This window comes from Columba livia, chromosome 4, assembly GCF_036013475.1.
Source record: "Columba livia isolate bColLiv1 breed racing homer chromosome 4, bColLiv1.pat.W.v2, whole genome shotgun sequence".
NCBI classification, from domain to species: Eukaryota; Metazoa; Chordata; class Aves; order Columbiformes; family Columbidae; genus Columba; species Columba livia.
In genome coordinates this window covers 74,069,762-74,084,167 of record NC_088605.1, presented here as the reverse complement: position 1 = coordinate 74,084,167, position 14,406 = coordinate 74,069,762, and the positions used below count along the sequence as shown (strand labels likewise).

The 14,406-nt window shown below is 42.8% G+C and overlaps 1 protein-coding gene across 4 annotated transcripts in view; it reads right to left on the bottom strand.

Annotated features, from left to right (window-relative positions):
• Positions 1 to 14,406, bottom strand: part of EMCN (endomucin) — a 49,972-nt gene that overhangs the window by 15,154 nt on the left and 20,412 nt on the right. For all 4 annotated transcript variants that reach the window (XM_005515238.4, XM_065062353.1, XM_065062350.1 and 1 more), the window contains exons 5-7: positions 8,714 to 8,836; positions 3,136 to 3,168; positions 523 to 588 (exon numbers count right to left, since the gene is read on the bottom strand). In XM_005515238.4, coding sequence (XP_005515295.2) covers positions 523 to 588; positions 3,136 to 3,168; positions 8,714 to 8,836 — 222 coding nt within the window. The remainder of the gene's footprint in view (positions 1 to 522; positions 589 to 3,135; positions 3,169 to 8,713; positions 8,837 to 14,406) is intronic.

Genomic DNA, 14,406 nt, shown 5'->3' with positions numbered 1-14,406 from the left:
GCAGCAACACTCTTTGCCCAGAGATGCGTAATATTAAAATATAAGATTAAGTAACATGCATCATGCAAGATGGAAGTGCTTGAAGAGGCTGCATAAGGCTCCCTCCTAGTCCTTCGCTCCCATGACAATATGAACAATATATTAATATAATACATCCATAACGATATATTAATAGAATATATACTCATAGTGGCACATGAACAACATTTTCATGTTTCCTTGTGTCTTCTCTCTCAGGGGATGACTGTTCACTTTTTTAAATTCAGTTTTATCACTTTGAATCAGACCTTGGGAATAATTGTGCTGCTCTCCAATGAGAGTGGTGTCAACTTGTTAAGCTCTGTTTCTCTTTGAGAGGAGTTTTTTAACAGGCAGTTAAATTGGGTTTGTAATAGTGTCTGTGTCTGGTAAGGCTAGAAATAAAACCGACAGTTTCATTTCTCTGCTACTTCGATCACTCATTGGAAGCCAAACTGATCAACTGACAACTCAAGAGCTGGACAATGAAGCGGGAATACTCACTGGAATAGTGGATAGCATTCTCGGGCACGTTCTTGTTTCCAGAATTGCTTGCAGGACTGCCAAGAGCTAAATTTGCAAAAGAAATATTGCCTTTCAGGTTAACATGTAATTCCCAGAACTCCCCAAACAACCCTCCCCAAAAATTTAAACCCCCCAGAACAATTTCTGTGTCCCCAGTTCTTGAACCATTTCACAGCTGTAGCTCTCCTCAATAATACTTGGATAATTTGGCAAGAAGGGTGAAAAGGTTTATCTGATATGGCCTAGAAGAAACACACATGTTGCACGGGTACAGTCTCCCCAAGGATCATCTACGTGTCCACTTACAGGTTATGAGCTACAAACTTTTTCGCTTTTAGGAAGTTCAACATTAGAAGAGACCTCTTGACAAGCAAATAAACAATCAAGAGTGTGAAAATTAGACCTGTCTCCAAAAGAAAAAAGACCAAAATTTTTCACTGCTAATTAAAAAAAAGTGCTAATAGTAGGTGAAGAAGTCTAAAGAGGTGCAGGATCAATAGCCAGCAATTTTCTTGGGAGTTGAGTGTTATATACAGTAGAAACTTTTGGGAGTCTCTGGACATTATTTAGGGGAAGATTCAAAGGAATGCATTTCTACCTTCAGGTGCTAATCTGATTTTGAGTCAGTTATCGACAACCCAAGACATTCATTACCTTGTTGCATACAGTCTGTGGAAAAACAATCACTGAACTTCGGGAGAGAAAACAGAAAAAGCGAGCATTTCCTATGGCCATTTTTAGCAGAACAAGATGTATTCTGGCCCTTGGTTTCTGAATGACAGGTCCATCTTTTTTACAGATTGATTTTTTACTTTTTGTATAGGCAGTACATGTAATTCTAGTTTGCTAAATTACAGTAACAAACAAGGTTTGTTTGTCCCAACCCTGTAGGGGCTCCTTGCTGCACTGATTTTAAAAACTCAGGACCACTATTGATAAATGTTTTGGTAACAATTTTTTCCTCCACCATTCTCCTTTTGCCCATATGCCCACTCTCACAACATACTGGCCTGTTCAGACATGTAGTAAAATGTTGTCTCCTGATGCAAGAGAAGCAAAGCAGAGAACAACCATGGGCAAGTTTCTCCACTGGTTTGCTGGATATACCAGTATACTGCATTTTCCCGGTAACTAAGAGCCACGTGGTCCTACTTAAAAATTTATGTGGATTCATGGTAGCACAAAGGGAAAGATTTGAGAGAGCTGTGTTTTCATTTTTATTCTGCTATTGTGTAGCTGTGTGAATTTTGGGCAGATTGTTTAGCTTCTGTTTCCTTTCCTTCCCCTTCATTCTCTGGCCAGAGACTGAAACCTTCTGGGGAAAAATGATCAGTTACTATGTGCTTGTGTGGTGCCTAAACAATACAGCTGAGATATTCTGATGCTATAGTATAGGAAGCAATCATTGTCTGAGACCCTTAGCTCTGAAAAATCACTGTCTTGCTTTAAAGCAGAAGCTGTTCCTCCATGGTGCCTGTCTGCCGAGGGGTGATAATGTAAGGATGGAAACTGTGAGCCATCATCAAGTGACTGAAATCATTCTTATGAATTTGTAATTCCATGTGATTGCTTCAGATTTCCCAGGGAAATACTACTGCCCTTTTCACTACCGCACCTGATATACTGCATGATATCCAGGGCAAGCAGGCAATTATCACAGCAATGAGCTACCCTGCATGCCAGCTGAAAATGTCAACAGAAACAAATGACACTGAACAATGTGAATGTGTATCCCTGCATTTGTGCAGCGTCTCCTCATGAGAAAAACTGAGGATTCAAATTCACTGGTTATTTGTTCTAGTTCTCTGTTAAATGACAAAGACGTGAGTAATGCAGAAAAGACAAATCCATAGGTTAGCGTTTTAACTGTTTGAGACCATCAATGAGAAATACAACAGCTACAAAGAAGCACTCCTGCATGAATAAAATGGCTTAAGGAATTAAAACCTTTAACTCAGTTATTCACTTGATTCACTGAAGCTTCTCACAAGCCAGCCCACCCTGTCTACTTTCTTTGGATCTGGAAAGTGAATATGGAAGGTATTTTCCAGCTATGGAATGATCTGGGATCAGAATAACCACTGGAGTAACACATCCATCATGGTAACAGGAGGGACAAATATTTGCTGGCAACAGGAGGGACCAGTAGAGAAGAGACCATTTCCTGATAAGACCAGAGAAAGGAAAACAGCACAATACAGGTTCACTAGCACAGGAAACTCTTGCCTTACTCTGGGACCTGCTGCTTCTAACCACAGGACGAGGAATGAGAGCCCCCGACAAGAACAAGCTCCTTGGTAAATACTCTATTTATATGAAATTTCCATTGCATCATGCAATACACCAGGCCTGAATTTTTGTGCTCCCACCCTGTTTTCTTTCCAGTATCTGCTAGTCCAACATGGCATTCAGCTGAAATCACAGCGAAGCTACTCATTGCTACAACTTGAGCATCACTCCTCTGCTTCTCTGTACTATTCTCCCGGTTCGTTTTTCCCCCAGAGCCTCCTGTTTCGTGAACTTTTCCTTTCCTCAGGCTGCCCCCTCCCACCCCACACCTGCCCTTTTCACCAGTGGGACCGGGGATCTTACTCATCGGTTCTGTCGGGGAGCTCACATGAAGGCCTGCAATAAAACAGAAGAAACAGGTTCATTAGTCGCTGTTTTAAGGTTAGATGTCCAGAGTCTTCACATCATGCAAACTGTAAGACTCTGGCAATGTGCTTAGAAACCTCACAAGAAATGCAGACCCAGAACTGACACTCTGATGCTTTTCCCAAGCCCAGAAAGCCTGCCATGCAAAAATCTGCAGGCTTCCCATATAGATGGGAGCAGAATCCAAAGCGCAGCCTACACTGGGTTGTTATTCTGCATAAGAGAAGAAAATCCTGAATTAATTGATACATTCCTAAAAAATTCCTCCTGCCAAAACCAAATAAGTGCCTGGGAGTGAATAGCTGGTGTTTAACTAGCAAATAAGTGTTTTATTAAAAGAAGCTCAAATGCCTGAGACATGTCTTCAAGTGTCAGAAAACCCTTTAAAAACGAATCTTCATTAATTATCTTTGTGCTTTTGTCTAGCAGACTGCCGAGCAGCAGGAGTAAGAGGCATTGGCAATGAAGAAGAAATGGACCTTGCATAGTGCTGTGAATACGGATTGGCCCCCTGCTGTCAGCTTCCCCCAACCACTTCACAAGTTTTTGGTGCGGAGCGCTAATTTTTTGTTAGCTTTTTGTTAGTATGCTGCTGCTTTTGTGTGTCTAGACTGTAGCATGCTTGGAAATTAAGGCGGCTGAGTAGTTGGCATTTGGAGGCTAGCCACGGACAATCATCGCTCCTACCGTGGCTTTTATTACGTTGCATTAAATCTCTTCTCCGATGACTCTGAAGTCAGAGGGAGTGCGTATCTAACTTGTCTGTGGCTTTGAGAATATTCACCTGTGTGAACTGGCAACACAACATTTATCTGTTTGTACGAGACAGAGCGTCTCTTGCCAGGGGCGAGTGACTGGCAATCTGCCTGCTTGGTGAGGCCTCTCACACCGGATTACTGGGGCTACCACGGAAAAAATCCCCCAGGCACTATACCTAAGCAGCCGCTTGCTATTTTGAGGCATAAATCACAGCGTTTGGTTACCCCCCGCTAGGCTGGAGGGCACTAGAGAAGTCCCCTCATTGGGTGTCTTTGGGGTTCACTGCTGCCACTGCATCTGTGGGCTTTCACCTAATACAGGTGAAACGTTATTGTGCTGCTAGAGACCAGAACGGCTGCTCATGTTTTCCCTCCTCTCTACACCCAATTAAAAACATGGATCACTTGAACCACTGGGGTGCAAATAACCACTTTAGCTAGTGATACATGTGACAGAGCTTTAACTGCATTTTAAAATCACAAACATGCATGAAAAGCACATTGTGGTTGAAAAGGCGAGTATTTAAAAGAGGTCTTCTTGAACATAAGGTATACACATATCTCACCCTGCCTTCCTAAGATCCAGAGGAGACTTTTTTCCTAAGCTTCTTATCGTCTCATTGATCTGTCTGCAAAAAGCAGTGTCGCCTTGCTCAGAGAGGTTCTCTGTGATGATTCATTAGGCAATGTTTATAGCATGTTTGGGCAACATTAACAACAAGAGCCAAGGAAAAGCTTTCAGGAAGTTAATAACTTGCCTGTCAAGGTTTGGAAAGCTACACAGTACAGAACGCAGTAGGAGATGTACCTGGCATTAAGGAAGCATCCAAATGTGATATAAGTGCTTGTTCCCCAAATACTGCCTTTCCTTCTGCTTAGAAATAGTGGGATCCCATGGAAAAAAATACTGGGTGATCACACAGCAATGGCTGAACAAGCAAATGGTAAAGCCCTGTGAGTGCACACATCTACCCACAACAAAACTACAAGAATTTTCCCCAAAGGTATCTCACTCAGATTCTGCTGGAGCATGAAAAATTAAGCAGGAAAAATCTCGTGCCGTTCTCTCTCTCTCCCCTGTCGCCAGTATGCAACAAGGTGCCAGCTCGCCCTCTGCTCGAAGATCGCTCAGCCCTGCCACACAAACAACATTCTGCTTATCAGAGCGGTTCAGCAGGCGCTTTCCATTTGCATTTTATAAATAACCACCCAGTGCCCCTTTTGGTGGTGGGGTCATGCGCCACTGTCCTACAGAAGGACAGGAGGAAAGGCAGCATTTCTCTTGCTATCATAGTTACTATAGCTGTTCGCCACATCCTTTGGTGCTGCGAGTTAGGGGGCAGATGCTCTGCATAAATAATCTGGGAAGATTTCCAGATTCATCGTAAAAAGTGAGGTGTGCAACACTGGCTGTGCCAAGCCCTCGTTGGGCAGTAAGGAGGACAAGGATTAAATTTGGCACATGGCGGTGGTTTGATTTGAAAATACCTGCCTGAGTCAGTTCAGCTCTGGTTAGAAGCTTGACAGATGGAGAAAGAGACCAACAACTAACCTCTCCCCGCTCTGTTCTCCAACAGCCGCTACCCAAGCAGGCTGGATACCCTGCCATTTGCTGCTTCGGTTTTTGGAGAGCAGCCACGTGAAACTGTGTTCACTGGCAAAACAAACGAATAAATTTGGCTGATTACTCAGAGGGGATGCCACAATATAAATCAAAGCAAAATAAAGAACTTCAAAAAACCCTCCTTGCTCTGACCATGCCACAGATCTGGAATTGTGTTAACGGAGGCTTTGCTATATTTTCCATCTCCTAGGCCCTTTGATTTTAGTTTCTCTCTGTGAAGAAGCTGAAGATAAGGTGGGTAATTTTTACCTAATATCACTATGCAGAGTTCCTACACAGTTTGCACCCAGAAAGAATCAAACCCTCCGTGTCTTACTCAGAAGAACTTCTCTTAGGGAGATGCCTCCTGTGAATCAAGTGAGTAGGACTTATAATTTGAGGAGTGCAATAAAGATATCAATAGATGCAGCAGGTTGATTCATCTGACAGTTTATTATAATAGATCATTTGATCTTATCGCCCTGCTGGGTGAACTTAAGCTCATACTGTGTTATGGATTTGGTTTTGTTGTTGAGGTCACAGAGTAAGAAGCTACAGTACTTGCAGTTTCTCAGGTGCATTTAGGCTCTGATCCATTAAATCTCCAATTTTTCATTAATTAAACAAAAGGTAAAAATTAAATATTAATGAGAAATCCTGTTGAGTTGGAGAACGTGTAGGAGGTACATTATACATGACAGCCAAAGTTAAAGAAGCCTGTGTGTCTATGGTACGCATGCACGTTCCTCTTCTTGTTAAAAACAGTCCCCATTGCCCTCTCTAGCCCGGTGGCTGGTGGTTTCAAACTCCTTTAATACAGCAATAGTGTTCTCTGATGTTTCTCCAAGTTCTTTCCAAGGCTTCCCCACTCGATTCCGTTGCTGTCCAGCTCTCTGTTGTGCTCCTCCCACACCCTGCTCTTTTGATATGGCTGATTGGAAACTTATCTTCCAAATGTGCTTTTGTCCTTTTTCTACAGCAAGAGAGGAAATTTTCACCCAAACAGCATTTTGGCAAACATGGAATATGGCCTCAAAAGTAAATATATTCTTTTGTATTGAGGTTAGCCAGCTGAATTATTTTAGTGGAGCGTACCAAATAGAAACATTCAGTTTTGGATCAACTTCACATTAATTTGTCTTTCCTTGACTCTTATGCAGAAGCTGTGTGTTGGGTACCTTCAACTTGTCCTCTATGGGCTGCAGCACCAGCCTCTGCTCTGGTGAACAAAAGGTATCCAGCCCCTATAGAAGAACCTTAACATGAAATTTCAGAGCTGGGAAGAAATAATCTAATGGCAGTGAGAGAGTCAACATTTCTCCGAGTCTCAGTGCTGATGAAACAAGTGGCTTCACACCTGCATGTTATCAGGGTGCAGCACACAGGTCCCCTTGGCCCTGAGCAACCACATGTAGGAGAATATTTCTGTTTAGAGAGAACTAAACTGTTCTTTCTTAAAGTCTTTGACGTATACAGAGCATAAGGGAGCAAGGGTGATCTAAAGGTGGGATAAGCTGCCTAACTCAACGGGGTGAGCAATGGAGTTTCATGCTTGTTTAAGCTGCAAGAAAGAAGCGAGGAGCTGGGGACGTGAGGAGACAGGGAAGGTGCGAGCATGGAAATCCTGATGCGGGGGGAAGCGATTGTGAAACGGCACTTTTATGGGAACTCCGAGTACTGGCTATACCAAGCACCTAGACTGACTCTCCCCCTGGATAGATTGGCCCTTTCATCCTCAGCCAGGCAATTATAGTCCTGGCATCGTGAGTAGTCCCCGAGCTCAAGGAGATTTATTGGTTTTGTAGCAAAGTGAGCCGAGTAAGATGACGACTTTCACAAACAGATGCAATGAAGGACATAAAAATTTCTGGACAAATTTTAAATGTAAAATGTAAGTCAATGAACAATGTAATAGGTAACTCAGTACTTGTGTCCCGTAGTCAGATATGTATTACAATTTAATTTTAACCTGGAGAGTTTGCCTGTGAGAGAACCTTTAATTAACAACACTGTAACTCACTGCTTTATCGCAGTGTACCAGTGGAAAGGTTTCCACACCATGCACGTGTCTGCTAAAATACACTAAATCTAAGAAGATAATCAAGTAACTGCATCTCACAATAATATGAGGCGTAGGCTTATTGAAATAACTGCAAAGAATCCTCTCTAAATCAATGGTCTTGGATTAAAATATGAAAAAAATCCCAGCTTTCTTAAAATGCTTATAATTATCTTTTTGGATGCTTCTAAGTATTTCAGTGTGTACTGAGCATGTGATGCTACTCTTATATCTAATGCTATCATCTATAAGGAAAAAAGTCATACTACATGCACATGCTTATCTCTGATAAACAATCTGGAGGTTGTAAAAAGAGTCTTGTATTCCTTGGGGGATGTTAAACATTAATAATAACTGGGATACACAAACAAGGTCAGTATCCTGATTGGATTTACACACATATAGCTGAAAGTAAGTATTGAGTGAAGTGAAGGCTCAAGAGACCTTAAAAACACTTGAATACGTGATTCTTCAAACATCTAGGCAAGTTAAGCCAGCTAGAAGCATAATAAATGACTGCTCATATGACCTGGCATCTGTGTTCACCACAGTGTTGCTTAGTGGATAAATACACCAAAACACACCCAGAAAAACAGTAAAACTAGACTGGAGCTGGTAAGGATTAATAACTTTTTGACATTGCATGTGACCACGTTGTACTTTGAACAATGTCATTTAACTGGTAATATGCATTAACTTGCTCTCCAGATTTATTAATAATTGTAAAAATTATAGCTATTGTCTCCTTTGTCTCCTTTGCTTTGCAGCCAGAGACTTGATGACCTCCTCTGGCAGTCAGTGTTACACAATGAACCCATACAGCACATATAAACATTGCTATTATCTTTTTGGGTTTTTTTATATCCTGTAATGACATTGAGTATCTTTTTTTTTTCCTTTTTAATTTATTAAGTTTTGAAGTTCACCCATCATTCATCCTAATTTCATAGCCAGATGACACAGACACAGCGCACCCTGCATGAATAAGGCCCTCATTCCAGGACAACACACAACAAATTAGGAAGATATTTGAAATTAGCTGCATCTTTCTAACTGTTTGTATAGAACAGCAGAGCGTATGGTTTCAAGACTTACCTGAGGTTCCAGGAGCAGAAGTGGTTTTTTGTAGGGAGATTGTAGAAGAAACAGACCATGCCTTAGTCGATGAAGCACCCGAACTCACATTTTGGGCCAGCTGTGTTGTGCTTGCTTGTGTAGCTGGAAATGAGAGAGAAGTTCGGGTAAGATACACCTATACAAGCATTGTCTTAGATCCTGGACCATCCCTCGGACAAATGCTCCCATGATCATAGAAGAGATTTAAGGTCACAAAGCACTACAGCTTCTGTCAAGTGACAAACCATCTGTATGGAGTTTTTACCGCTGGCATAGCTGAGGCATCTTTAAAGCACATTCTGTATCAGAAACAGCCTCACCTCTGTGCCAGGAGACAGCCCAGAGTTCTGCCTTGGGATCCCAGAATAACTACACAGTTATTCACCAAGAGCAAAGTGAGGAGTGAGAAGCTCACTCACTGCCCTCTAACTTCTAATGTATGAAAAAATAAAGTGTCTTATTTCTGTTCTCGCAGAGTCAATAGAGGACCAAGGCCATCTGTGTCACAAGATTTGCAGCCCAAGGTGAGTCCAAGACGATGGTGCTGAAGGAGATGAAGGTCACTGAATGACAACAAGAAAGAATTTAAGCTGTTCCAGCACAAAGGATAATTCCTACATCTCTGCTCATACCTCAACATAACAACAGGCAAGACATTGCCTACTGAATAAAACATAGAGGTGCCCAAGAGTAACCTTATATTTCCCTTGTGATATAAATCAGAGATGCAACTGTGCTGTAAACTATTTTCAGTGCCTCTTCATATGAATTTCAAACACTGGAACTAAAACAACTTCAAGACATGTCTTAGTACAACATCATGCATGTGCAACATGTAGATCTTGAGGAATGCTTCATCACGCAGAAACTCTGATTACCAGTTTGGCCACTTAAAGAAACTTTATCTCAGCAAAACCAAACAAACCAACCAACCAACCAAACCCCCAAAGTTCCCTATTCTACCACCACACACCTTTAACTTGACCCTTCCCCTCTTGTTTATTAAGTGCAGTAACTTGGAGATGCAACCTTTAAAACTCAATAAGCAAAGAAGGATTGAGTTGAAGCCACTGGAGTCAGGGGATTCATACAACTTTGGGAACTGACAGGAGCTGGACATCCAGGGACAGTATCTTTGGAGGTTGAGGCACAGAAGGAAACCATACTGAAAATTGTGCAAAACAAACTTAAATGCCTAAAACTTCCACTGGGATTCTAGTGATGAGAAGCACAATTTCACTGTCACCTCCCTCCAGAAACTTCGGTATTGTACCCCTTTAAAATGCAAGACTAATCTGCAGTAGAACGTAAAAAGCACCTCTACCTCATTTTTCATAACACAAGGATCTGAGGTCTTCAATAATTCCTGTATTCTCACCATAGAAGCCTTGAACGAATCTTTAAAAGTAAACTTTTTCCTCTTTTGATTCTTACTGTGGTTGCTTCAGACTCTCATTTTAAATGTTGAATTTCAACCTGAGATCAGCTAAAAAAAAAAAGGCTAAAAACCCAAAGAGCCTCTCTCTCCCTTTAAGATGCATGGGCTTCATGAGTAACAGCAACCATCTTGTGGCTCCCTTATCATTAGTAAAAGCTGCATGGGAGAATGAAAAGTAAGGCAGAATAACAGTGAGCAGAGACATTCAAACACAAATACACTTTGTGAACACCACGAAACAATCAGGTGTGTGGGAGAGATGAGGAGGGAGGCAGGCAGCTGCCTTGTAACCCCCGGGAGAGCTGTTTTCCCATGGGCATCCCATGTTCCAGGCGTCCTATCAGTCCTGGCAGCCGCCCAGCCCCGGGTGCTCCTCTTGTGTTTGGGAGCTGCGAGAACAGATTGTTCTCAGGAACACGGGCTGTGCACTGGAGATGCCTCAGTGGGGGATCGGGAGGGGAGAGATGAGAGCGTTTCCATGCTTTTTCTTTTTTTTTTAATTCAGCTTGGATGAGATTCTTCCTGCAACTCAGGTAGCACCAGGTATGACTCACACCCTCACCTAGGGCTTAGCGTGAATCTTGTTGCATTGATTAAGGCAGACTGCAGAACAGGCTCACTGCTCGAGGGGTGAAGCAGATGTGCTACAGTGCAAAAGCCTGCGTGGCAGATTTCACCACTTTCAAGCCGAAAAACGCAACCTGGCAGGGAAGGTTCCCTTAATTCTGCTGTATTACTCTAAGATTAAATCCCAGCACCCCAATTCTCTGCTGACTTGTGGCTTCGGAGCAGCTTTCAAGCAGCATCCAAGCCTTACGCCTAATACAGAGCAACACTGAGCAGATCTAATAGCTTCTGTGCCAAAAGCCCACGGGAGCAGGAGCATCCATCTCCAGCCACTGCCACTAGAAACCCGCCTTTTTGATAAATCCCGCAACTCATATCTATGCGAGGTTTAATTTGATCTCGACGGGAGGAGACGGCGCGAAGTCCTCGCCGCGGTGCCCGTGCTCTGCGTGGGCGCACGGTGACTCAGTCCTGCCGTCCCCACCGACGCGACGCGTCGCTGCAGCCGTTCATCATGCTGCGGCTCCGCCAGCTGCCGGGCTCGCAGGAAAGCAGCAGAGAAGGGCGGCCGCCGCCGCTGCAAAAGCACTCGCATCATCGCTTAATGGGCTGGTTATGAATAAAAATGGTAAAGACTGTAAAATAGCTGTCCGGACGGGGATGATTGCTGCAGAAGCAGGGCTCCCTGGTGGTGATGCAGCTCTCCCTGCTGATATTTTGATAAGATAAATGACGGTGTGTTAACACCTATTTGTAAAAGGGATAATCAACAACAGGGAACCTAAAGCTGCTCTGCGAAGCTGCTGTCTGAGCCTTTGGTATTTCCTTACTCTTTCTGCCCTGAAAACCCTTAATTTGCTTTAACCAGCTGCAATTTGACACATATTCTCACTTGATCTTAGCATGATTTTCTACTTAACCTACATACAATCCATATATATTTTCACATTTCCCAACAGTACTTCAAATTTTCTTTACAGCAGGATGTTACCTCACTAGCTTTGACATCATAAGATACTTCAAGTAAGGAGCAAATGCTCTGCATATACTCTATGCACTGAATATAGATCCCTATATGTGTGTAAAAATCTTGCTTGGCTAATAGATGGCTCAAGGAAACACCTTCACAGGGCAGGAGGAACATCACCCAAACCCAGCATTATGAACTCCAGCACAAGGGCTTTGTTGGACAGAAGACTAAACCTTCTCCCTTTAGCTTGCAGCTTTAGCATAAACACACATACAGGACTTGCCCCTATAATCAGTAACCTGAGAAACCTTTCGCATTAACAAATGCACTCATGAAAGCTTCGAAAAATCCCAGTGTAGCAAAACGAATGCAACTTCATGCATATTGAGAGGAATGGAAATCGGCTAGGGAGGAAACCAAGCAGATTTCAGTTCTAACATTTACACCTATAGCTGATGTTGTCTGCTGTCTGCCAGCTTTACATTTTCAGGTAAGCAATACACCCCAAGTATTGAAAAATATATGTTTTAATGCATTTCTTTGCCTAACATGTCTCAGGAGCCAGCTACACTCAGTGTTTACCTGTAGCATGTGATAATGACCTGAGGACAACTGAGCAACACATGTTAGCATAACCCTCTTCTGGTAGTTTTACTGAAGTAAAGCTTCCTTCTTAATTACCAGTGGTTTAATAAAAAGACAAAACGTTTTTCTCCACTCTTTCCTTTTCTCAGTTTTTAATATTTCATTGCACCACGATGTATCATCATCCAGGAGAGTGACATGAGATAAATCAGAAACACACCAGCTGAAAATCCACTCTTACTTGTAATTTAATACCTTGAGCACTGACCTTGCATAAGATGCTGCTCCATTTCCAAGGGAGGAAGAACATAATCTTTTGTTGCATTTCATTTCGTATTCTCTTTGATAACTGCAAGTGTCCCAGAATATGAAATCCTGATTGCAGATGCAATTTGCTGTAGTGTGGCACCATATAAATTCTTGTTTCAGGGCCTAGACTGCACAAGTAACATCACTCTCTAAATGTGAACTATCAGATTTGACCCCTTATATTAACATAAGAAGGTTAAGGAGACAAGTCTTATTGCTGGCTTACAATGTAATAAACAGGGCAGGAGGGCAAAGAGGGAGAGAATGTACTTATGGCCTGCAGAGGAAAAGAATACTGAAGACTTTGAAAAAAAAATAAGACAATGTCATTTACATGATTTCACAGTGTATGGAGCACTGGGGGCTCTTCCTGAATCTGTAATAAAAGGTGACAGCAGCCACAGAAATTGCGGCAGAAACGGGAAGCCCTGTCAAATCTCTGCTGTGTGAACGCGGTCATTTGCTGGAGCTTTTAGCAGGGATTGAAGCACAGAAGGCAATGGTCTCCATTGCAAAACAACAGGGGTGCCTGTTTTTTCTTAAAAACCAGGTGTAGCAAGGGTAAATTTTGAAGCGTCACAAAGGTACCACCAATTTCTGCCTTAGTCCCATAAGGTCAGCCCAAAAAGGGGGAGAAATGAGTGCTAGTGAAAGAGAGCAGATGACTTCCATCTCCTGTCCATTGTGCTGCTGGGGATGCTGGCCAGGGCTGGGGGATGCGCTGAAGACACCAGCACCTTCCTGTGCCAACACATGGGGTGGAAAGAGAGAGATGAGAGTGAGAGGTAGGTAAACCCTGCATCTAGGTTCATTTATGAACCGTTTTTATCACTCTTTTTTTGAGGGTTTTTAGCTTAAATGGGGAGTTTTAAAAACAAGCAGCTAGGAACTGAACTCTGGCTGGTGGGAAGAGAAGTGAAGAGGAATACAAAGGAAGCACGTTGGTGAAAACTTCACAGCCAGACCCACCATACCTCCAGCACCAGTTTTTTGGGGCATCAGTGCAGCGCTGCACTGGCAGCCATTCCTCATTAGCTTTCCTTCCCCTGCTGGGAGCTCTACCTGTCACCAAGGTTTAGTTCCAGGTGGCCGTGCTGCTCCAGTACCCACAAGCCAGGAATCTCCATCAAACCAAAAGGACCAGGAATTGCATCCGTAACGCGATGCGCCATGCCGCGGGCTTTTGGCAGGTCCACAGGGTCACAAAAGCAAGCTTAAAAGGATTCTTTGTGGCCTTCGGTATCACTTCAGCAGCTTGTGCATCGGGCAGACTGTATTCTGTGAGTCACCGATACTGGCATTTAAAAGTTGAGCTAAAAACCAAAAGACTTCTGGCTGACAATCAGGCTGCTTCCTGCACCGACACAGAGGGGAAGATGCATCAGCAGGAGATGTAACCCTGGACTGGATGGGTCGGGTCCATGAGGGGTGGCTTTAAAAGGCTTTAAAGGAGAATTTGCACAAAGCAAGCACAGGAGTCCCTTTTTAGGCAGAGAAACCAAGGGAAGGGAAGTCAAGTTCTAATCTTTTGTCACAGTTCAGTATACTCTAAATATCAATTCTGATAATATTGGAGTACCAGTGACTGCTGAGTTAAATAACTGGAGTATTCCTTTTTTATATTTAATTGACTCAAAATATTAAAAATGGAGTATTTCAAAGCTCCAGTTCAGCAAAAGACTTGAGCAAATATTTACAGTGTAGTTCATGGACAAGAAAGGGAGATTGAATTTCATCTTAAGTTTACTGAGCTCCTTTTGGACGTTATTATACTTGTTTGAATTAATCCAACTACTTGCTGGA